The sequence below is a fragment of the Brachycentrus maculatus genome, unplaced genomic scaffold, assembly GCF_059751285.1.
Source record: "Brachycentrus maculatus isolate JH-2025_06_01 unplaced genomic scaffold, ASM5975128v1 h1tg000048l, whole genome shotgun sequence".
NCBI lineage: Eukaryota > Metazoa > Arthropoda > Insecta > Trichoptera > Brachycentridae > Brachycentrus > Brachycentrus maculatus.
Window position 1 is genome coordinate 478,071 of NW_028280802.1, and position 24,162 is coordinate 502,232.

The following is a 24,162-nucleotide window of genomic DNA, read 5'->3' on the forward strand; positions in this document are numbered from 1 at the left end:
TTAGGGACCTTTCTCAGAAAAAGGGTTTTAAATTTTGTAAAGGCTTAAATAATCCAGGTATATTTTACATATTATTGAAGGTAATATACATGATATTAGATGTCAATAGAAAACTTAAAGTATTTATGTAAAATAAATATAATAATCCAAAAGATTTCAGAGTATTCAAAAAAATAATGGGTGGCCCTAATTCATTGAGTAAATACTGTAGTTGTAAACTGCTAATGTTCCCTTGAGAATGACCAGATGAGCTCTAACATACTCAGTCACCCCGTATATTTTTATTGAGTACAATTTCTTATCCGAAATTTGATTTTATATTCATAAGTATACCATTGTAGAATAACGTCATTCTGGTTTTTTAATACGGTCCTCGTCGTTTTTAATTAATCATTTTACGTAGAGGTTTTAGTTGTATATCTTTATTTTTTAAATTAATGTTTGATGATGATTATTAGTTACTAAAGACTGGACACAATGAGATCAATAATTATTATTGTTTTCATTAGAGACTATATGTCTACATGTTTGATCCATTATAAATGTTTAATAATTATTATTGTTTTCATGAGAGACTATAATATGTCTATATAAATGTTTAATAATTATTATTGTTTTCATGAGAGACTATATGTCTATATAAATGTTTAATAAATATTATTGTTTTCATGAGAGGCCATATGTCCATATAAATGTTTAATAATTATTATTGTTTTCATGAGAGACTTTGTGTCTACGTGTTTGATCCATTATAAATGTTTAATATTTAACTTTTCGGTAGTTCATTTTACTTCGTTATGGCCTATTTGAAATTTACAAACCTACACAGACCATTTTAACAGTATTTTTTAATCGTTTGTATCAGAATGTCCTAAATGTATGGATAAATATATCTCAGATTGTACGAATGTCTACTTCACGTAGACCATATCTTATATGCAGCGACGCTCAAACTAAATGGGAATCATGTTTTTGCAGTGTGCATAACGTTCTCCACTTCGTATGGTGTACAATATAATGTATTATACTTCTACGTATATTATATGCATGAGATGATCGTAAATATATCTCGTAAGATAGCGCATGGGAAATTCTCGGGCAGTTGGTAAACATCTTCAAGTCGGCGCAATATATTTTTTTAACATTATTTTATATTTTGCTATTGATAATATAAATTTGTATTCATTTTTTTAACATCGCAACAAAGATTAAGAAGAATATGGAAGTCTGGGCATTACAGGGCTTACGACCGTCATAGGCGATATGTATGTGATTGTAATCCAGGATTTCGACCTCACATACAAATGAAAGGGTTTCTGCTCAGTAAAAAGCTTCTTTTTATCTCACCAATACGTGTCTCTAATGAAATTCTAGTGATTCAAGAACATGTTTCGAAATTGGATTATAAGTATATATATATGTATATAGAACTTCCAAGAATTTTATTAGTGTAGTTGTCAATCATGGGTAGAATTGGTGAATGTTACACGTGTGTAAAGTGATCACTTTAACCAACCTGTGACGGTCGTAAGCCCCGTAATGCCTAGACTTTCATATTCTTTTTCATCTTTGTTGAGATGTTAAAAAATAATATGAAAAATAACTCCTCTAATTGGAGATAATCCAGACGTGTGAACAAGTATTTGGACACACTCAAAATGTTGTAAATTTGTATTTATTTTAAAATTTCCATTACGTTTTGACTAATTCGTTGTATTTTTCTTTGTTTCATGTACATCTTGATCTCCAGGATCCAGCAACGGTGAGTCTGAGAGCCACAAGGACAACACATTCATGTTTTGAAATAGCTAAACGGAAAACGTTGAAAAATAAAATACAAATCGTAACATGAACACAGCACAAACAACCTAAACCATTTTATTTATTGTTTCAAGTGGTAAAAAACGAAGTGTTTTCTTTAATCATTGTAACCTAAACCATTATACGACAAAAAAATAAATTCACCTCTATTTATTTATTCTCTGCCTCCGTAATAATAATAATAAATTTGGATAACTTATGTATATAGCGCCATTTTCGTAAAAAATACCTCAAGGGCGCTTCCGTAGTGTAATGGTCAGCACGCTCGGCTACCGTTCTGAAGGTCCCGGGTTCGATTCCCAGGGGGGGGGGTTCAAAGAAATATAAGTGATTTTTACTCTAATATTTATTTAATATTACCCTGGACTACTAACTAAAACAGAGGGCTGATCACCTTTCCTTCATGTCTTAATGATCAAGATAACTCTGCATGTTTATGATGCAGTGCCCTTTGCACCATTGGAGTGCAGATAAGGATTTGATGATGAGGAATAATTTATTCAATTATGTTTTTACAGCAATAATGGCTTTCTTTCTTAATAAATGATTTTCAAAATGAAATTTCTAAACCCTGGTAACATTTGACGTAATTGAGATTTTTGCTTAAAACACCGTTTTTGTAGTGAAAAACAAGTTTTTCTTGGAAATGAATGTACTTATATGGTTTTGAAAAAAAATAATTATCAAAAAAAGAGTTTAAAAATATGATTTTTTTTTCATATACCTTTATTCTTGAAAAAAAATCAAGTTACAATATATATTCTAAAATAAATTTGCTCGCGGAAGCACATGCAGCCCCTAGCGCGGCCGGTCGCGTACTGATTTTATGCGATTGGTTTAAAGAATCTTGATTTTATAGTCGTATTTCGTCTTAAATGCAATATTAAGGCTGATGCGAACAACGTACCTGCATCACTATTAAGGTGGAGACTGACCGGAAACTTGACACAATCAAGTTTGTCAAATACTTCGGTGAAAGCGGTCGGGTATGTATGAGGAGATGCATGAATGTTGAAGAGGCGAAGAATGTTTGCAAAGACAGACTGGTGTGGCGTTCGATTCTCTGATCCTTCCCCTGCGGGGAAGCGGCGTGATGGTTGTTAATTAGTAATTTTAATCTAACCACTAAAACACTAAAGTTAAGTTTTAGACATTTTGTTTTTATTGTTTCAATAGAATCGGTTAAAAAGGGATGAGTAGGGGTCGTTTGTGTATGTCCATGCCCGTGTCCCTGTAAAATGTATTTATCTTCGTTATTGTGTTATGATGACAGTACTCGTATGCATGTATGTACTACACATACACGGCTTTCGCGGTAAATCACTCTTCACGTACACACATACCATTCGCGTGTACAGCATACCTACAGCACACATTTACAATATGAGAGCGATAAACTATAAAGTTGTGGGCGTGCAACATACGAAGCAATTAAAAACACATCTGCATTCATTCATTTGCATACTTTTTTTAACTCTTCGATAAAATTTTAACGTAGCTATGGGAAAATTGATGCACTTTGTATGGTCGTTAAAAACATTTGTTTTGTAAATTGGCAGTTAGAAATGTGTTTTTATTGCTAAATGTATCCATCGGCCGATGCATTTTGCCTACGGGAGGCGATGCGCGATAGTTTAAGGCTCTACATATTTCCATAATGCACTGCACTTTCTTTTAGAGCCATAACACCGCACGAAAACACTTATAGAACCGCATGATCAACTACTTAGAAACAAACACTTACTGCATTAAGTCTTACTTACTTTGACTACGTGAAAAAGCTCTTTAATCTGCTTATACACAATGTCATAAAATGATGAAACATTGTATGAAAGAGCTACGAATAAATGAAAAGTATAGGCAAATTGAAACATCGTAGTTCATTTTACCACTTCATCCACGATTGCATGACCCTAGACCACAATTAATGACTTAAGAATATGAAATGGCCTTTGCTAAATAAAATCTTTCTCAATTCAACATAGATAACTGTTGCCAACTCATATGTACTGTGTCATGAGATTGATCGTATATATCTAGGAGTTCCGAAAATTTGAGTAATGTGGTTGTCAATCTAAGGTGATCTCTTAACCGGCATGACATGTTAAAAAGCCCTGTACGTACCCAGACTTTCATTTTGTTCTTAATCAACATATGTTTAGAAATCAAAGTCTAAAAATTAATTCCTTAAATATCCAAGAATTGTAAAATGTATCTTTGTTATGGGAAATCCTAATGAGGGATACGTCAATGGAAATTGTAACCAAATACATGTATTTTGTGCAAAATTAATCGATTATTCTCGAAATCATTAATTAGATGGACTGTCCTTAATATTAACCTTTTCCTTTAAACAATTTAAGTTAAATTACAAGAAAAATTGAAGAGTTATTGTTAAAATATCGATCAGAAATAAAAAAATTAGGTAAACAATTAGTATTGAAATACTGTACTTTTTTTTATGTACTATGATAATAATTCGTTATCTAATTCATTATTTCAAATCCTACCCAGATAGAAGCGTGTAGCCATTATCAAACATTATCGAGGTGAAGAATAAATAAAAAGTAATTAACACCACCGACAACAGCACCTCGAAGGGGGCTGGTCCGGCTAATTCCTTTTTAATAATGAGTGTGTTTTAAACTCCGTACAAAAGATATTATCAGCCTGTCTATATTTCTACTTTGGACAGTAAAAAAATCGACTTTCGAAGAATATAGAGATATTCTTCGAAAGGAATCTCCCAATAAAGAATATGCTAAATACTGAATATATATGTCTTGTTAAAAATATTCGACAGATATGGACCAAATATATATTTTTAGAGTCTAAAAATGTATCGATCTTGTCAAGAAATGCCATCATTTTAACAAATTTTACAAATATAAGGATTGATTTTACCAACAAAAAAAACTAAAACCCAATGGTTATTAAATTTTATCTCATTTAATTACATATGTTATATGATGCATAATGGAAAAAGCTCAATAAAGCATGTTTCCATTTACATTATGATGGTAACAATTTGTAATTCTCTTTTATTTTTTCTGTTATTTTAGTTTGTGTGTTTTTATTTTTGCTTTAACTAGTTGATTATGCTTTGATGATTCTTTTTTTCTGTTGCGTTTTTCATGTTTGTTTATACATTATTCATCTACGTTTTCCCTTTTTTACATTTTTCAAGATGCGTTTTTGTACTTATTTTGCGACCAATTTTAGCGACTAATGCAATGAATATCTTGGGATTACTAAAAACATTTGCAGAATAAAAAATATATGTTTTACTATAGTGCAGTTACCAGATTCGCTGCTTTAATTTTGCCTGTTGATTTTACTGTCTTCTATTGACTTCGGTTGATTTTGGGCACCAACATGACAGTTGGAGCTAAGGGAAAACTGTCGAAGTGCGTAAAATCTTGGTATTATTTTACGAAAATGGTGCTATGTAAATCGTCCATGATTAATATTCTTATTATCAAATAATGGCTAGGTTTCAACTGTCAAGTTATCAAATATGTACTACTTACTAATGTAATATTACTGTCTGTATATTAATTTCAATTCAAAATGCCTCGTTAAAATCCAATTAGTAAAATGTTATCAGTTACTACTTTTTACTAGCAAACCCTTCCGATACCTTGTTAATTTATTCATTCAACATTTTCCTTGTAGACTAATTATAGTATTTAATGATTATATAATGATGTCTTTGCAATTTTTGTTTAATTGTCACTTCGAGGGCGCTGTACAAAGAACATAAATCTATGTCTAATTGTAAGTCTCGACAGTTAAACATACTAATAATATACTAGATACACTTACTAACAAGCTTTGTAATGCTTAACTTTGGTTAGAAATTGGAGAAAGTTAATTTTTTTTAATGTATGCAAACGCTTCTAAAATTGACATAATATAATGATGATATACCCACGAAAAATAGCTAAACCAGACTTTTTTTGCTGTCATATGTGTCATTATTTTATTTGCAACTCTTATTTTTTATGTGTTCACGTATCATATATATCATGTGTATCACATATATTTATAATTAACTTGTATTTTTCAATCCTTTTTTTCTCGGTTCCTATTTGGATGTCACCATTTCTGTCATCGGTGATGTTTTTTCCCGACTCGTGGATGGGATCGTCGTTCATTGACTAACAGGGCGTGAGTATTACATGTTTTTATTTTTATATTTAATAAGAAATGTACCATAATTTGCTATGTGATTCGTCAGATCAATATTACAACTAGGTTACTAGTACTTAGCAGCTAAGTTAGTAGGTTACTTAGAATCGTAAGCTTATTTCGAATTCATTTTATAAAGACACTTACAAAATTATCAAAATATTGTTAAGTAATACAGCATTGTGTTCTCACTTTTTATCATGATATATAAAGTAAACCTATATATATATATATATATATATATATATATATATATATATATATATATATATATATATATATATATATATATATATATATATATATATATATATATATAAATATATATATATAATTAATTTAATGTCCCTGTTAATTTACATTATATGTGTAGATTTGGTATAATATACTGAGGGTCTTTTTATTACTACTTAGTATTTGTGTACTTTCCGTTATATTACACCTATTATTATTTTTTAAATCTTACCATAATGAAGTGGGAACACGTTGATTGTCGTTTTTTTATGTTTGTAATTTAGAACATTCTCAATAGCATAACAACAGTATAATAATTAACTTAATTAGTATATCGGATAATGCCTGCCTGTCTTCCATTAAACGTAATATCATTAAATAGCTTGAATAAATTAATCGTTAAATTTTGAACCACGCGTCATACAAAACACTAGGAGTTTTATGTAGCGTGAACGGTAATAATATTATTATTTAATGAGCTTAATGCTCCCCTTATCATTGGCGATCAAAAAACAAACGTAGATTATGTAATAAATCTAAATCGTACTCCCAATCTGGAACCGGGCATGACACCAACTTTATACCTTTGCTGTGAATTCTCCAATTCAAACATTAGTCCACTACGTCGCGAACATGATACCTCCGTTTCTTGAACGTCTCCATGCTTCCAGCTGACTCGCATACGCGTACTCCTCAGTACGCATGAATCGCTGCCAAACTGTTGCACGCTCGGAGCGGATGAATTTTATATGAACTTTCTGCTAGGAGCGAGTCGGAGCGTTACTTGTTCGCGAACGCTTGGGATGCGCAAGTTCAGACATTGATTTTACTGACGTTATCCCACGTCACAAAATGTTTTAGTGGGATTTTTTCGCATTGCTCTTAAAAGCTAATTATAATGAAATTTAATATTTTACGAAATTTATTTTTACAATATGGTACTTATATCCAATTAATGGTAATACAAAAGAACGCAGATTTGATTCTTATTTTTTACCACGTTTCAAATTTATTTTACGGGTATATTGATGCAAAAAATACGAGTCTTAATAAATATAAAATGAGAGAAAAATTTCTTGCAACCGTATTTCATATTCCTTAAATAACCCTTTGTAGCGAACCAGAAAAAATATCTGAAATTTTATTTTCTGGAAATGAAATTAATTTATTTGTAGCTTTAATGATTTTTTCTGGAAATTAATTAATTGTTTAAATGATTTATACAAATACCTGTTCTTTAACAAATTTGCAATTTGAACTTTCATATTTTCGTTTTAAAAATATTGTTATACTATCAGCATTTTTTAAAAATTAAAGTCGTTTTATTTTGTTTTCTGAGAACTTAAATTTTTACCACATCCTCATACATTCGTTGAAATATAATTAAAAACATAAAACATTTATTATCATGAAGTTGGCACAACTTATTCTTAAATTTATTTTCTAATCTATTTTGGAATTTCTAGGTCAATAATGCGAATTTAATTTCATATCTTCAGCAAAAAAAAAAAACACTATTAAGTGGCAATTCAATAGTATTGTAACGCTCTTCAAACGTTTCTCGTTTGATGCGAGTAAGAAACAACTTGTCTACGCGTGTTCAATATTAGCATAACTAATAAATATTTCTTTAAACGATCATCAAGTCATCATTACTATTGCATTTGAATAAAATCGCCTTATTACAAAACACTACAAAGGATACGTTCTTTGTATTACGATTCAATCGTATGAGAAAACACGCATACACTAATAGTATTCAAATTGCCCAAAATGTAAATCGCTGTCCGTGAAAATGTCTTCTTCCACGTTATGATAAACATCGTGTACATATTAATTCCTTAAAATTTTAATCATGGCCCATTATTATTTATCAGGTTTCGTTTGGCTACGCGTGTTTTTGTTTGTTTTTTGGTCGCTACATCCGCTAGGAGACCTGCTAGGGTTTAAATAGTGATGGATGGCACCGATGCCATGTCCACTTTCCAGAGTTTATATCCAACCATTGCTCCTCATTTAAACGTGCAATCGCACACGCACACACACACACACATGCGTGTATATATTCTTCTAACCCCTGATCCGCACCCAATGGTGCATAGGGCAGTACGTCGTATTGACGCATTGTTATTTTGATCGTTACTTACATGAAGGCTAGGTGATCCTTCAGGGACCAGTCCAGGGTGATATTAAATATATATTAGAGTGTATAATCACCAATCCCCTGGAAATCAAACCCGGGACCCCCAGCACGGTAGCTTAACAGAAACGCCATTACATATACTTACATACAATAGAACCCTTCTGAATTCAATAAAATTATTTGAGACCGCTCAGTTTCACTCAAATCTCGTTTTGTTTGGCATTTTAATATAAAATAATGAAGGTTTAAATGAAAAGTACAAAAAAATGCACTTTTTGACTGATTAAAATAACTGGAGAGCAATGTTTCACATATAGCAGGTAATAAGGAGTAGGTAAAATCCATCATAATACGATACAATCCGAAAAGATTGCAAGAATTCATATTTAAAGACATAAACCAATTCTGTAGGGGGTGCCTAATACATTTGGCCATTACTGTTTATGTATGTATGTATGCATATATTGTTAGGTCCATGCACTGATTAAAATTTATTCTTCTTCTAGCGTCTCAATTGCCTTTCCGACACCTTGCTATTGATGTCTGTTACACCCTGCAGGAATTATTCGTTTTAAAAATACTGAAATAAAATTTATGATACGCCTATTAATATTGTTCAAACATGTTGACTGTGATGTATATATGTGTATATTATTAGATTAAAACCAATATTTTTAGCTTTTCCACTTTATTTTTATTTGACCAGCGACCGGGTTTCGTCGTTACCGACATCCTCAGACTGGTGATGTCGGTAACGACGACGATGATGTCGGTAACCAGTCTGATGATAATAATAATAATAATAATAATAAAATTGGATAACTTATATAGCGCCATTTTCGTAAAAAAATACCTCAAGGGCGCTTCACTGTGAATGAATTGGGGAAAATATTATGGTGGAAATGATTTAGCAAACAAATGTGTTTTTAGTCTTTTTCTAAAGATCATCTCACTCTCACTATTTCTAACCATTGGTGGAAGAGCATTCCACGCCGTCGGTCCTGCAACAGCAAAGGCACGCTCGCCAAATTTAGTGCGTTGGTTGCGAGCTGGTAAGATAACTTTGCCCATTGCAGATGTTGTAGCCGATCGAAGCGTGAGACGTCTATCAACCAATTCATCTGGAATACACAGCTCCTTAAGATACTCTGGAGCCATATTGTGTATTGATTTATACATGAGTAGGCAGAGTTTATACTCAACCCTTTCGGGAAAGCGTAACCAGTGGAGTTTGTGAAGTAGTGGGGTGATGTGACTGAATTTAGAAATTCCAAAAATTAGTCTCGCAGCTGCGTTTAACACTGATTGCAGTCGAGTCATTTTATTGTTTGGTAGACCCGTGTATATACCGTTACAATAATCTACTCTCGATATTACAAACGCATTTATTAATTGACGGGCAGCATCAACTGGCAGATTCTTGCGAATGCTTTTAATTTGCCTTAGCTGATAAAAACATGTACTTGTTGTTTTGCTAATTTGAGTCTCAAGGGAGAGATCAGAATCTAAGAACACGCCGAGCAGTTTGACGGCCGGTGTAGTTGTACTCTTTGGATTGAGTGGTGTCGTGTTATCAATCAAATTCTGTCGTTTAGGTGTGGCTATCCAGAGATGTTCCGTTTTGGACGGGTTTAACGTCAATCTGTTTTCAGCCATCCATTCTCCTATTCTCTCAATGCACTTATTAATAGAGTCAACAAGTTTATATTTTTCCTCCGGCCTACAATAAAAATAAATTTGAGTGTCATCCGCATAGCAGTGAGACCACAATCCGTGTGACTTTATAATATTTTCTATGTCTTTCGTATATAGAAGGTATAGAAGAGGACCTAGGACTGATCCCTGGGGTACACCAGTAGAGACGGAATGATAAGGGGATTTAACTTTTTGAAAAATGACTGAATATTCACGTTCTCGAAGGTATGAGCAAAACCATGCAAGTGCTTTATCACAGATGCCGTATGTCTTCCTCAAGCGTTCCAGCAGAATATTGTGATCAACCGTGTCGAAAGCAGCACTCATATCCAAAAAGGAAACCAAAACAAGGTCACCAGCATCCACAGCAGTTATTATATCAGACAGTACCCTCACTACGCCTGTCTCTGTAGAGTGGTATCGCCTGTATGCCGATTGCCTCTCTGAAAACAACTTGCTATTTTCAACATACGTTGTCAGTCTATGGGCAACAATTTTCTCTATTATTTTTGATATGACAGGAAGGTTGGAAATTGGGCGGTAGCTTGAAAGGTCCTCGGAGTCCATCTGAGAATTTTTTATTAGTGGTGTAACGTTTGCCTTTTTCATGGCCCTTGGAACAATGCTTTTCTCCAGAGACATGTTTATAAGATCTCTTATAAATGGAGCAATCTCGTTAACACATTCTTTCAAAAGCCATGTCGGTAGTGGGTCCAGTAAACACTGTTTATTGGGCAAAGCATTAATAAGTTTTGTTACCTCACTTATATTTGTGGACTCGAAAAATTTCAGATACTGCAAGGCATTACAGGAAATTGTTGGATTTTTAACCAATGATGTTGCTTTCCGAATATTTTCGATTTTATTTTTGAAAAAAATAGCGAATTCGGAAGCAGTGGCTTGTGTGTTGATTTTAAGTTCACAATCTCCGCGGACAGATTGCAGACTTTGCCACAGGAGTTTCGGAGACGACCTATGTTCTCTAATTCTCGAACACCAATATGCAGATTGTTTTGATTGAATCAAAAATCTATTAGTGGTTTGTGCTTCGAGCCACTTTAAGCGATCTGAAACTAATAGCGTCTTTCTATATTTACGCTCAAAACGCCGTAGTTTTTGTTTTCCATGTCGACATTCCTCGTCAAACCATGCATCTGATTTCCTTTTACGAACGGTTTTCGTGGTTAAAGGCGCATGTTTGTCTATCAAGCTGAAAAGTACACCATTGTACAAATCAGCCAGCTGGTCGACATTCTTGGAACTACGATCAGTATCCAGACCAATTAAGGAGTTCGAGATATCGGTCTTAAATTGATTAATATCTAGTTTCCTCCACGACCGTGATGTGAAGGATCTGTAGATAGGGGTGGGTTTGCCGATATTGATTTCGCCATGTACTAGTTTGTGATCTGACAGTCCGATGTCTGTTACATTGACTGCAATATGTTCATCACATTTGCGTCGTATTATAACATCCAATATACCTCCTGCGTTATGAGTTGAGGTATTTACTTCTTGAAGACAATCAAAATCACTCAGAAGTACATTAAAGCGTTTGGTCGCTGAATCTGTTTCACGGTCGAAACGAATATTTATATCTCCAGTTATAATTAATAATTCTGTGCGAGTAACCGCCCATTCTAACAAGGATTTTATTTCTGAAAAAAATTTAGTAGTCGGTGCCTTAGAGCCGGGCCGATAAATTGTTATGAGAGTAAAATTTTTACTTCCTACTGTTATTCTGCAACAAATGGATTCGAAACTCGAGAACAAAGGTAGTCTTATATTCATTAGTTTAAAATTATTGTTTGTAAGTATAACTATTCCGCCATGATTTGTCCACGAAAGGTCGTCACGTTTTTTACAATCTTCGGACCTGCGCGCCCGCTCAATAATATTAAAACCTCTGCTACGGAGCTGTTTAATGGTGACAGAGTTGCTATCTTCATGCCACGTTTCAGTAATAGCCAAAACATCTATTTTATAGTCCGCTACTATATCACAGATGTCATCGATCTTATTATTAATTGAGCGAGCGTTCCATGTACCAATCGAGACTGGATATGCTTTACCTACATGCCTATTTGGCTTCGCATTTCCTTGACTTTCAATGCCTACAGTATCTAAGATTTCCGGTAGATCTTTATGCTTTCTGCCTCCGCGACATCCTCTGTATCTTTTTTTCCGGATGTATCTTTCCTGATAAAGATTATTTGAATTTAAATTATGTTTAAGTATGTTACTTCTATTAAATGTATTAATTGCGGTGTGATTCTGAAACTGTAGAAGGTTCTCTACTGTGTAAACAATCCTAGATTTACTATCCTCCATACACATATCCCGACGTTTTAAGCAATTTACTTAAATGGCATGGACAAAATAAAGTCAAAGCATTGTTCATTTTTGGACAAAACAGTAATAAAAGTTATATTGATGGATTACTTTCCTTTGGGTCCGTCGAGCGTCAAATTACTGGTCACACGTGGTGTCTCCGGCTCGGGTCTGGGAATCGCATAACCATCGAACGCACTTTTAACACGTTTGTTGAATATTGACAAAGATAAAGTTAATATTTTCGATAATTCTTCACAAAACACAGTTTTTTGTTATAAAGAAAATTATTATGTAAAATATAAATTAAAAGAACCAGAGACTCCAGAACAAATGATTTTTTTTCCGGAGCGGGATAAAAACAGGACCGGCAGCTAGGACAGCGCCAGAGAATCTGATGTCGGTATGATGTCGGTAACGACGAAACCCGGTTGCTGGTCAAATAAAAATAAAGTGGAAAAGCTAAAAATATTGGTTTTAATCTAATAATATATTAAAAATTCAATTCCATCACGAAGTGTCAGTGGATAATATAAGTCTTATGTGTGTGTGTGTGTGTGTAATAGTTTTCTAATAAAAAATACAAATATATTATATAATACAATCGTATTTTTTATTATTGTAGCACTTAATTAATGTACCAACCTAGATTATCCTTACTAAACTACAATATTTTCATATCCGAAATGTAGATATTAACTGATTTTCTGATCAATCGAATACATATTTATTTTTAAAAATTCAACTTGTTGGACCGGTTATTATTTTAGGTTAAAGTAAAAACTCTCTTGTTCGTGGAATAATAATGAGTGCAATAATTTGGTGAAGCCCTTTATTCGACAAATGCACACGGTAGATACGTCCGTATCCAATGTTTTTGATTGTCCTGCATATTTTTATTCAAGTTTATATCTTGTTAATTAATCTATACTGTTTTAATATCCGTTTGAATATTTTTTTCTCATTAAAATATCTGCCTAGTCACACGAGCGTCCCTTTGTTTTGCCAATAACTCCTTATAATACATTTATATATTGCTTTTCTATTATGTTAAATTAATATAAACACAAGTTTTTTGTTAAAAACACCTAAAAGGTTAGGTTCAAAACTATAAGAGATTTTATATTCTGCGAGAACAGTACCGTTTATTATATTTATACAATACGTTTATATTAAAATGCGCTTTTAAGTAATTTTAAGTTACTTGAATACCAAACCAATAGCGATTTTCACCTGTACAAATCACAGAAATTGTTTCATATTTTATTTTAAGTACTTATTGCGTTTTTTTTTATACGGACTAATCGATATAACGACTACATTGTAATTGAACAATACTTGATTAGTTTTAGCGTGTCCAAAACTTTGTATATGTATACTAAGTTTAAACTAACTAACTTATCGGCCGCTTCACCGCAGGGGTAGGCAGAGAGAATAGAACGCTACACCACTCTATCTTTGCAAATATTCCGTCGCCTCTTCCAAATTCATGTGTTTCCTCATAATACCACCGTTTATTTTTACTCTTGACCCGGCCACTTTTAAGTGTTTGACAACTTTTTCTCGGTCTTACTCTGCTCGTTTTTCCAACTACATTGACCTCTTAATTTTTTTTTGTTTTTTCCTCACTCATTTGTTCTACATGTCCAAACCATCTCAAAACTCATTTCTTAATTTTAAAGATAATGTTAATCCCAGCTTTACATTCTTTCCTTAAATTGCCATTCGAACTAATATTAAACATTGTTTTGCCTCACAATAGTGATCGAAAGAGATCGTATTTCGACTGCATTTAGTATATTTTCATCCTTCTTTTGCCAACTCCATGCTTCCGTTCATTTGGGTTACTACTAAGTTCACTAAGTTTAATTATTGATAACTCAACACATTATTTATAGCTCAACATAGACCAAAAAGTTTATTAAAAAAGGTATATGAACTTGACTTGATTATAACTTGTCATAACTCATAACTTCTATGAAGTTCTATGACTCTATTGAGATATCAATATTTTTTTGTTTCTACGGTTTCTTGCAGTAAAATTCGCAAACTATATTTTCTCTCATCTAATTAACTTTGCTATACGTGCGGGTTTACGATTTCATGTTCAGGTAATCCTGAACTCTCGCTTGCTGTTCGCTCTTCTTAATAAAGTAAAATAATGATTCGAGCAAATTTCGCATCCAATATATCCCGTTTTATAATGTACACCTTCTTATACTGGCGGAACTGATCACGTATTTTTATTAATTACAACCGTCCATTATGTTTAAATTCGAATACGAATTTATCAAGAAAATATTACATCTTAATTGCCAGATTTTATTTGACCGAATCAGCCTTTAATTGAGCCGAGAGAATCGCATTATTTGCGCAACGCGCATAAATCATGACGAGTCTCTTTTATGACCAATTTAATTCGTTGCCGAATGCATTCGAATACAGTTGTGCAGAGGTCGGAAGGCCGGAAACGCTTCCGCCGGCAGATTGGCGAGCTGCAGACGTGGGCTTCCTCCGAGTCGTCGCGATGGAGGTTCCTGAACTCTCGTCTCCACGACCAGCAGCCCGTGAAGGCGACAGAATCTCATCTTTGTCTGCTCGCGGGTGTTCCTCCCTCGCAATGTTTATTGGTGATGCACATTCGCGACTAACGATACCTTGGCGCCTACGACTGTCTTGATGCACAACTAATAAAACAATATTTCGTAACTAAAAAATACTTATTTTTAATATATTCACTTAATATTCTTCTTTATACCCTTATACGCACCCAATGGTGCATAGGGCACTGTTTCATCTAAACGCAGTATTATCTTGATCGTATGAAGGAAAAGTGATCAGCCCATACTAGATTATCCCTCCTGTTCCCATCACAGAATCAAATAAAACATCTTTATTTCGTTAGAAGAAACAAAAATCCACTAAATGATCTATAAATCTTGTACATAATAAGCAAGGTAAATAATAAACGCAATTCCCATCTCAAAAAAAAGGTGATCAAATCTGACGACAGTCGACAGGCCGGCTTCTCCTTAGAAGTTTTCCGTGGTCTCCTCCCAGTAAAAGCAAATGCTGAAAAGTTCCATATTGGCCTACACTATTTTATCCATCCAGATCCCAACGCAGACAAAACAAAAAAGTAGCTGAATAAATAAGAAAAAAATCCACTTGACAATTTATATACCTTGAATGTCATAAGCGAGGTAAAAAATCGTGCAAATTCCATATAAAAAGGCAAGCATCCCTCCGCTTCATGTTAAATTGAATGAATAGACTGAAAAATCACTTTATTCATTCATCATGTATTTGACCCCTCTTCTGGAAATCGAACTCGAGACCTCCAGTACGGTAGCCGAGTGTGCTGACTATTGCACTACGGAGGCGGACATAAAGTAAAACAATACTTAACGCAATAATCGTGGAACTTCATGTATTTTTTATTCGGAAAAAAAAACATTTAATTAATTGATTCGGCAGTCACTTTGTGTAAAATCTGTCCATTTTTATTTAAGTTTTACCTTGTAAAATTAACTATCAAACTACTATTATTAAAATACATTTTTAAAATTTAGAATTAGCTCCACATGCGGTGTTTGAAAATGATGCGGAATGCATCAAAACACGTGTCACAATATATTTTTTAGAAATAGTGGTATTTACTAAGCATAACACGAATTAAAAATGTAGAAAAAAAATCAATCTCAAATATTATAAGCATTTTTTTCTTGGAAATAATGACGGAATCTTTATTAATACGCCGTAATAGCGTGTTTGTGGTCCGCTGATCTGACCCCAAGGCGTAACAAGATAACCTGTTTAGATTGTCTTCCTCAAACCTTTTCGTATAAACGATCGGCGATTGTAATCTTTGGGTCCCGTAATAGTGCGCTTTTTATTAACCTTTAACTTTATTAATAACTTGGACCCTTTTCAGGCTGCACCTGTTGGTCGAATCGAGATCCAACCGGCAAACTTTATAAATATAATACACGTTGGACCTCATACTGCTGACCAATTTAAATATAATAAAAAAATACTATTCGGTATGCGTTGATTAAAAACGCATCCATTCATGTCTGCAACCGATCAAATAATAAACTAACAAGCTAACTAACTAAACATGAAACCGTCTCCTGCAGTGATTAGTAGAGAGGATAGAACGCCACACCAAAAGTCTTTGCAAACAATCTTTGCCTCTTCCACATTCATGCATCTCCTCATACAAACCCGCCGATAATTCCGACTCCCGACCTGACCACTTTCAATTGTTTGAATCACTTAATCATGCCAATCGGTCTTCCTCTGCTTCTATTACCAACCATAAACTTGTTTTACTACTCTTTCTTCACTCATTCGATTCACATGCCTTTAGCATCTAAAATCACCTTTCTTAATTTTATCAATAATGCTTATCTCAGGATTGCATTTTTTCTTTATATCATCATTCGAACATCTCTCGTTCGACTTTTCGCCGCACATTCGTCTCAGAGAACTCATTTCAACCGCATTCAGTCTACTTTCATCCTTATTTTGCCAACTACATCTTTCGAAATGAAATAATTTATTTATGTTTTTAATTACTATTATATTTGATGATTTTTTGACATCTCTATATTTATAAAAAAAAATTGATTCTGCGCATTTACAAGGCTTACGACCGTCATAAGCTGGTTTAAGTGATCACTTTACACACGTGTAACATTCACCAATTCTACCCATGCTACTCAAATTCTTGGAAGTTCTAGATAATTGATCATACTCGAATCACAGTGCTTGACTTCACTAGACTTTACTAGAGACATCTATAGTGGGATGATGGAAGCTTTTATTAAGCTGAAACTCCCTCATTTGTATGTAAAATCCGAATCCTGGATTATATACACATACTTGAGAAACGCTAAAAAATATTATTTTCATTTTTTATTGAAGCTCATTCACGTCAAAAAATAATGTAAAAAATAACCCCTACTTGGAGATAATCCAAATTTGTGAGCAAGTGTTTGGACACACTCAAAATGAAAATCGTTTAATGAAATTGTCCTCATGCATAATTCAAAACTTCCAGATATGAAACTATAATATTAAGCAAAAAAATATGTAAAACATATGTTGTATCGAATAAGAATATGTACTAAAATACTGTCTTTTTTTCCGGTAAATTTCTGTGGATTAGTTACATATATTTTGCTTGATTACGGTTGACTACTACTACTGTGATATGTGGGTGGCAGGCATATTACCAATTTCTTTTCGAACTTTTGATAATGAAATAAATATCATCAATGTTCATTTTATTTTATTTTTTCAATCGCGTTAAACCTTTTCCATGTTTTTGAGTGTATATTAAACATTTCCTGTTTTGACATGAACTATTAATTGTATATCGTATCTCGACCATATGGTTTACGATCACTCTAATTAACAGGGGTGTACCTCTGTACTTAACAGTATTATTATTAGTAGGTATCAATTAAGTACGTATCAAACCTTTTTATCCTTAAAAAAAATATAAATGTTCCTTTCGAAAAAAGAAACGGCTTACGTTTTCATATTGTCACTTTTGGTGTATCCTCAAGTAAATTATGACGTCATTTTAGCACTAGATAAATACATACTTTCTCTTCTCCTTCTTCTTCTTATATAGGCCTCTTTCCTGTCTTTCTTTCTTCCTCTTATGCTAATTATATTTTGTGTTATTCATCTTAAGTGTTTGGATTTGTGGTTTAAAAATTCCGTTATTAATTCTCAAGTAATTATTTGCTTTTCTTAGTATGATAAGTGGACCTACGCAACAAGTTCAGACATGCATCCTTTTTTTGCTCTTGTGGTCGGATATCAGAGAAATATAATATATTATCATGTTTGCGTTCTTGCCTTTGAATTTGAGGACTTTTTTTCTGATCGAAGAATGATTTAAAACTTTCACCAAATCAATTTCCATATATCTAGGGGTGCCTCGTTTGTGATTTTTTTTTTATTTATTATCTCAAAACGTGAATTATATCCACTCCTGTCAAAAGATCTGTTATTTATCATATATTTACAAACCAATTAGTTGAAATGAAGTCAAAATTACTCTTACGTAGTCATTAATATCGAGTGGGCCACACAGGCATTTGGTAGCATTATCAGTTTTCATCGGGAATGTGCTTTCTGTTCTTGCAAATCGTTTTAGCGACGTAATTTCATTAATTGATTCGGAAGTCAGTTTTTGGTTAAAGCTAACCATTTTTAATTTTTTTAAGTTTTACTTGGTAAATACCATTTTACTTAAAATCTATTTTGACACGTGTTTCAATGCATTCCGCGTTATTTAAAAAAAAAACCGTAACATTTACGGTGTTTGCAAATGATGCGGTATGCATCGAAACGCGTGTCACTATAGATTTTATGAAACAGTAGGATTTACCTAGTTAAACTTAAATTTAAAAGACTTAATTTTAGGATGTTAAACGCCTGCACATTGTTTTCAACATTTTTTTTGAATTTAGACTTGCACTTCTTCATTGATTTTTTTGTTGATAAACCTTTGCCCGTTATTCATCAACAACTGTTTTTTTTCTGAGATGGTGTAATTTTTTCTTTAGAAGACTAGGAAAACTCTATTTTTTGTTGTTGTTATTATTCTGTTTGAATGGATTGTACTTCACTTGCTACGCTGTCTTTTACAAATACTTGATACTGTTCATATTGTGTCTTCGGAATGTACTGATAATAGGTTTTTTACACTCGGCACGAATATCGAGTCACTTGTTTCACGAATATTAAGTGATGCACAGAGCACCGTATCGAATCGACGGAGTGTTAACTACATAGCGATTTTGTAAAGACATAGTGGTCAGTCCTGCACTTCAAATTTATAGATATACCAGCGGAATATGTTTGATCGAATTCGGAATACTTACGAGGACATTAAGGCTGTCTTAGAAAAAGAATAGAGAAGTGATAGTAAGTTCTATAGCAGAATAAAAGAATACTAACGCAATACCTGTTGCACACTCTAGCGTGTGTGTTGAGTATACTACTAACATGGAAAAGTCCTTTGAAGATACATAATATACTTTTACATTATAAGATACTTAATCCATCTTGTTTCAACCACTCGACCCCACTTAAGAATAACCTGCCATAATTACTTACATCCACTGTAATTGAAACGAAGGTTTTTTGGTAATTTCCTTTCCTTTCTTTTCAATTGTTTTATGCTTTTTTCCTAATAATTGATAATATATAATTAATTGATGTTGTTATATGTGGTGCCTTCACTTGCGGCGTTTGCATTTGTGCTAAGCGATGCATACAATCAATTAAAATAATATTTTAAGAATGATTTACAGGCCTGATTCAGCTCTTCATGGCACGCAGTGATCAAATATTGAAATCTAGATATTAAGACATCGAATAACACTACAAAATATCTATATTTAATCCTTAAGGCGTAGTTTTCTTATGTAGAATGTATCCAATATTACAATCATTATAATATTTATGCATTTTTTTGTAATATTACGTTTGTATTATCACTCAAAACTTAAACGAAGAATTGCATTCAACTAACAAAAAATTCAATTTTTTAAAACACAGATTATTAAAAATACGTCATTTATAAAAAATATATATATACCGTCGGCAATAAGTGAAAAGCTAACAGAATAATCCGTCACTTTGTCTAAATTTCTTTGGCATATGACACGTCTTGGCAATAAATCTCACTTTTCTATCTTAAATTGACTTGAATCGAATGGCTCATAGAGTACAACCTCTTGTGCACTACACGGAATTTTACCGTCCGGCAGTCCGGTTTTGAAAAATGAAAGCGACTACGACAGTTTAGCGTGATCGAATTTCCGCGCAACGTATTCACGCACCGATCCGAAGAAAGATGGACAAAAGCACAAACCAATCCAAGGCAATCATCCGTTTTATATGCTAACTGACGTGCCGGACGGTAAAATTCTGTGTAATTCCGTGGAGTGCACAAACGCCCTACCGGGTCAAAGTGACCATATACAATGTGAGATTATGTTAAAATACACATAAACTTTTTTTAAATCCTCAAATTTTCGATGAATCAATGTCTATTTCTCAATATTCCATCACTGTGTGCTTCATGAGAAAATAAATTCCCGCAAAAATCAATTTCCACAGAAATAATAGCGCGTAATTAAATCGTCCGGTGTGCCAAGTACACAAATCGTGCGGAATAATAATTTCGTATGAGGTACTATTGTAAAATATTGTCTCGCTTCGTAGAACTTGTGCATCTAATTTGACGAACTTGCATTCTTCTGCAATCCCTTTCTTCGCTTTTGAACACGGATCAAGCAATGCAAATGTACCAAGTCGTAGTAATAAACGCCGATTTTTTTAATTGAAAATAGCACATTCATTTTACATTTATTAACAATATCGTTTCTGTTATGTTTGTAATAAAATGATCTTATTTATCAAAAAAAAACTTGAGAATAGAAAATTTCTGTCATCGTATTTCTTCATGATCTCTCTATGAAAAGTACATTAATTGATCAGGAAAAATGATTATACGTCTGTATGTATTCGTTTAAAATCCACTCATAACGGATTTCCATGGCAGGTTGTTTATATTTTTTACTGATAAATACATATGTATATACTGAATACTGCGTTTACTGAATTAAATATATTTATATCATACAATAGTATGTATATATTTAATAAAGTATATATTTAATAAAATATATTTGTCCACCCCCGTAGTGTAATGGTCAGCACGCTCGGCTACCGTTCTGTAGGTCCCGGGTTCAATTCCCAAGGGGGGTAAAATAAATAAAGGTCATTTTTTCACTGTAATATTTATTCAATATTGCCATGGACTGGTACCTGAAGCGGAGGGCTGATCACCTTTCCTTCATGTGTAAACGATCAAGATAACAGTGCGTTAATATGACACAGTGCCCTATGCACCATTGGGGTGCGGATAAGGGTTTTATTATTATAATTAATTAAATATATTTGTTAGTTTTTTTTAACCTTACATACAATACTTTAACATGCAGTGCTTTTTATTTTGAATAAATAACATGACCTTTTTTTTAATTTATCATAAATGGGTTTGAAAGATTGTGAAAACATTATTATTATTAAAACATTATTATTATTGTACGTTATTTAATATAACTATCACCTTACCAGAAAACATGAGGGAAAAGAAGACAGGATATATCCTGGGGATATATGTATATACGTCCTGCATAGGGCACTGCATCGTATTGATGCAATGTTATCTTGATCGTTACTTAGAAGAAGGCAAGGCGATCTTGCGCTTCAGGGACCAGTCCAGGGTTATATTAAATGAATATTGTAAATATTGTAAAATGACTCAAATCTTTATTCATCCCCCATCCCTCCCTGGGAATAGAACCCGGGACCTCCAGCTCGGTAGCTAAACATGCTAACCATTACACCAAGGAGGCGAACAACTAAATAAATGTATATACATATACAATTTTAATTTTTTTAATAAATAAAAGCTGTTTACAACATTTTATGTTTTATCTCGTCACTACACGGTCTATTTATTTCAAATGGCATGTTTTTATTATGTGAAAATATTTATTGTCTAAATTATAATTCCATAACAGCAATTCCTTATGTGCTTTCTACGCTATTCGCTATTCCCATCCCTTTGAGCACGTTGGCAATAACATCTTAATAGATTTTCTTTATTTCGAGTCATTAATCTTTATATCACGCAGCAGTAAAATATGAACTAAACATCAGTGACTTGTAATTTACACGCGATTAATTTGTGAAAGATATTTTGTTTTTATATATATATATATATATATATATATATATATATATATATATATATATATATATATATATATATATATTTATATATATATATATATATATATATATATATATATATATATATATATATATTTATATATATATATATATATATATATATATATATATATATATATATATATATATATATATATATATATATATATATATATATTTATATATATATATATATATATATATATATATATATATATATATATATATTTATAAATATATATATATATATTTATATATATATATATATATATATATATATATATATATATATATATATATATATATATATATAAATATATATATATATATATATATATATATATATATATTTATATATTTATATATATATATATATATATATATATATATATATATATATATATATATATATATATATATATATATATATATATATATAGAACTTCCAAGAATTTGAGTAGTGTGGTTGTCAATGAAGGGTATGAATGTTACACGTGTGTAAAGTGATCACTTAAACCAGCTTATGACGGTCGTAAGCCCCATAAATGCCCACACTTCCATATTCTTCTTCACCTATGTTGAGATGTAAAAAAAATAATAAGGAAAAAACTACATATCGCTCACTCCTTTCAAGAACGTCGTAAATCAAAAACTTGATTTTTCAGGGGAACGATTTCAAACTAAAAATATAATACAATGTTTTAAAAATAAATACCAAGCCACTTATTGAACTTTTTACTGTGCAACGGATCTTTTTAGGTAAAACCTGAAGGTTTTTTCTCCATTTGAAAAATATTTAGTAAATTTAAAAAAATAATTAAACAATACCTTTTCTTCAATATGCAATAACAACATTTTCTGCCCTGTAGCGGGTAAATATTAAGTTAAAAATATGCCTCTTTTGCTGGGATATAGTACATTTTCTGGGCATTCCGAAAACATGCACAACTGAAAATGGACGATTTTTGATTTATGACGTTCTTGAAAGGAGTGAACGATATGTAGATGCTATTTTATTATATTTAATTTAAGTTTTCGGTTTAAATTGGACGACCTGTTTTTTTAGAATAAACGTTATGTACGATCTGTTGTTACTTAGAAATGAAAATAATTATTATTTTATTTGCTTCGTCGGATCCTTTGATGATACAGTTAATTTAATTACGGAAAGAAGCTTTCTACGTGTATACCCGTTTTTGACAATTTGTCCTCTCCGACCTTTATGCCAATCAGAGCTGACAGCGACATGCTCCTGTCCGACGACTAGTTTTAGTACCCACTACGTACCGTGCACTAAAATAGCTCCGTCTCAACATCTCTCCGCAAAGATAGCTCACATTTTGTGTTCAGCTTTTTTACCCATTTTTTTTTAAAGAGCATTATTAACGTCCTTATAATATACACAAATATTTCAGTTTTATACTATTTTGTAGGCCTACATAGCCCGTTATAGACAGGCGCCGTGTCGTAGTTGGGTAGACGCTCGACTGCGAAACTGGCGTCGCGGGTTCGATTTCCGCCAATTGCAAAATGAATTCAAGGAAGATTTATTTTCAAGTGGTTTGAGTGCTTGTGATATATTTTTCACATTTAGCTTCCCTATCCTAACTATCCTACCTGTAGACAAGCCTCTAAAATAGACGCTTTGCGGGTTATTACTTTTTTAAAAAAGTTGTGTTAGACCGGGCTCGAACCCAGAAACTATGACTAAGAGTCTGCGACATTAATTACGGCAGTGCAAACTTAGTAATTTTTTTTTTAATTTAACATCTCGGTGTAAACCGGCAATTGTATTTTTCCCCAACTTAACGTCTTTTTTTATATTTGATACATTGTACCAGCATGACCTGTATCCGTTAGGTACTACGAAATAGTCATATTTTAATAAATATAATTTTAAAGAAAATTATTTAATA

The 24,162-nt window shown here is 32.5% G+C and overlaps 1 protein-coding gene across 2 annotated transcripts in view; it reads left to right on the forward strand.

Moving 5' to 3' along the window:
* Nucleotides 1-24,162, forward strand: part of sowah (ankyrin repeat domain family member sosondowah) — a 174,903-nt gene that overhangs the window by 116,026 nt on the left and 34,715 nt on the right. Inside the window, exon 5 of one of the 2 annotated variants that reach the window (XM_088277617.1) lies at nt 1,751-1,960. The exons of the other annotated variant lie outside the window; for it this stretch is intronic. Within the exon in view, the coding sequence (XP_088133743.1) occupies nt 1,751-1,852 (102 nt within the window). The 3' untranslated portion in view covers nt 1,853-1,960. Of the gene's footprint in view, nt 1-1,750; nt 1,961-24,162 lie in introns of those variants that run through there. 2 annotated transcript variants of the gene reach the window in all.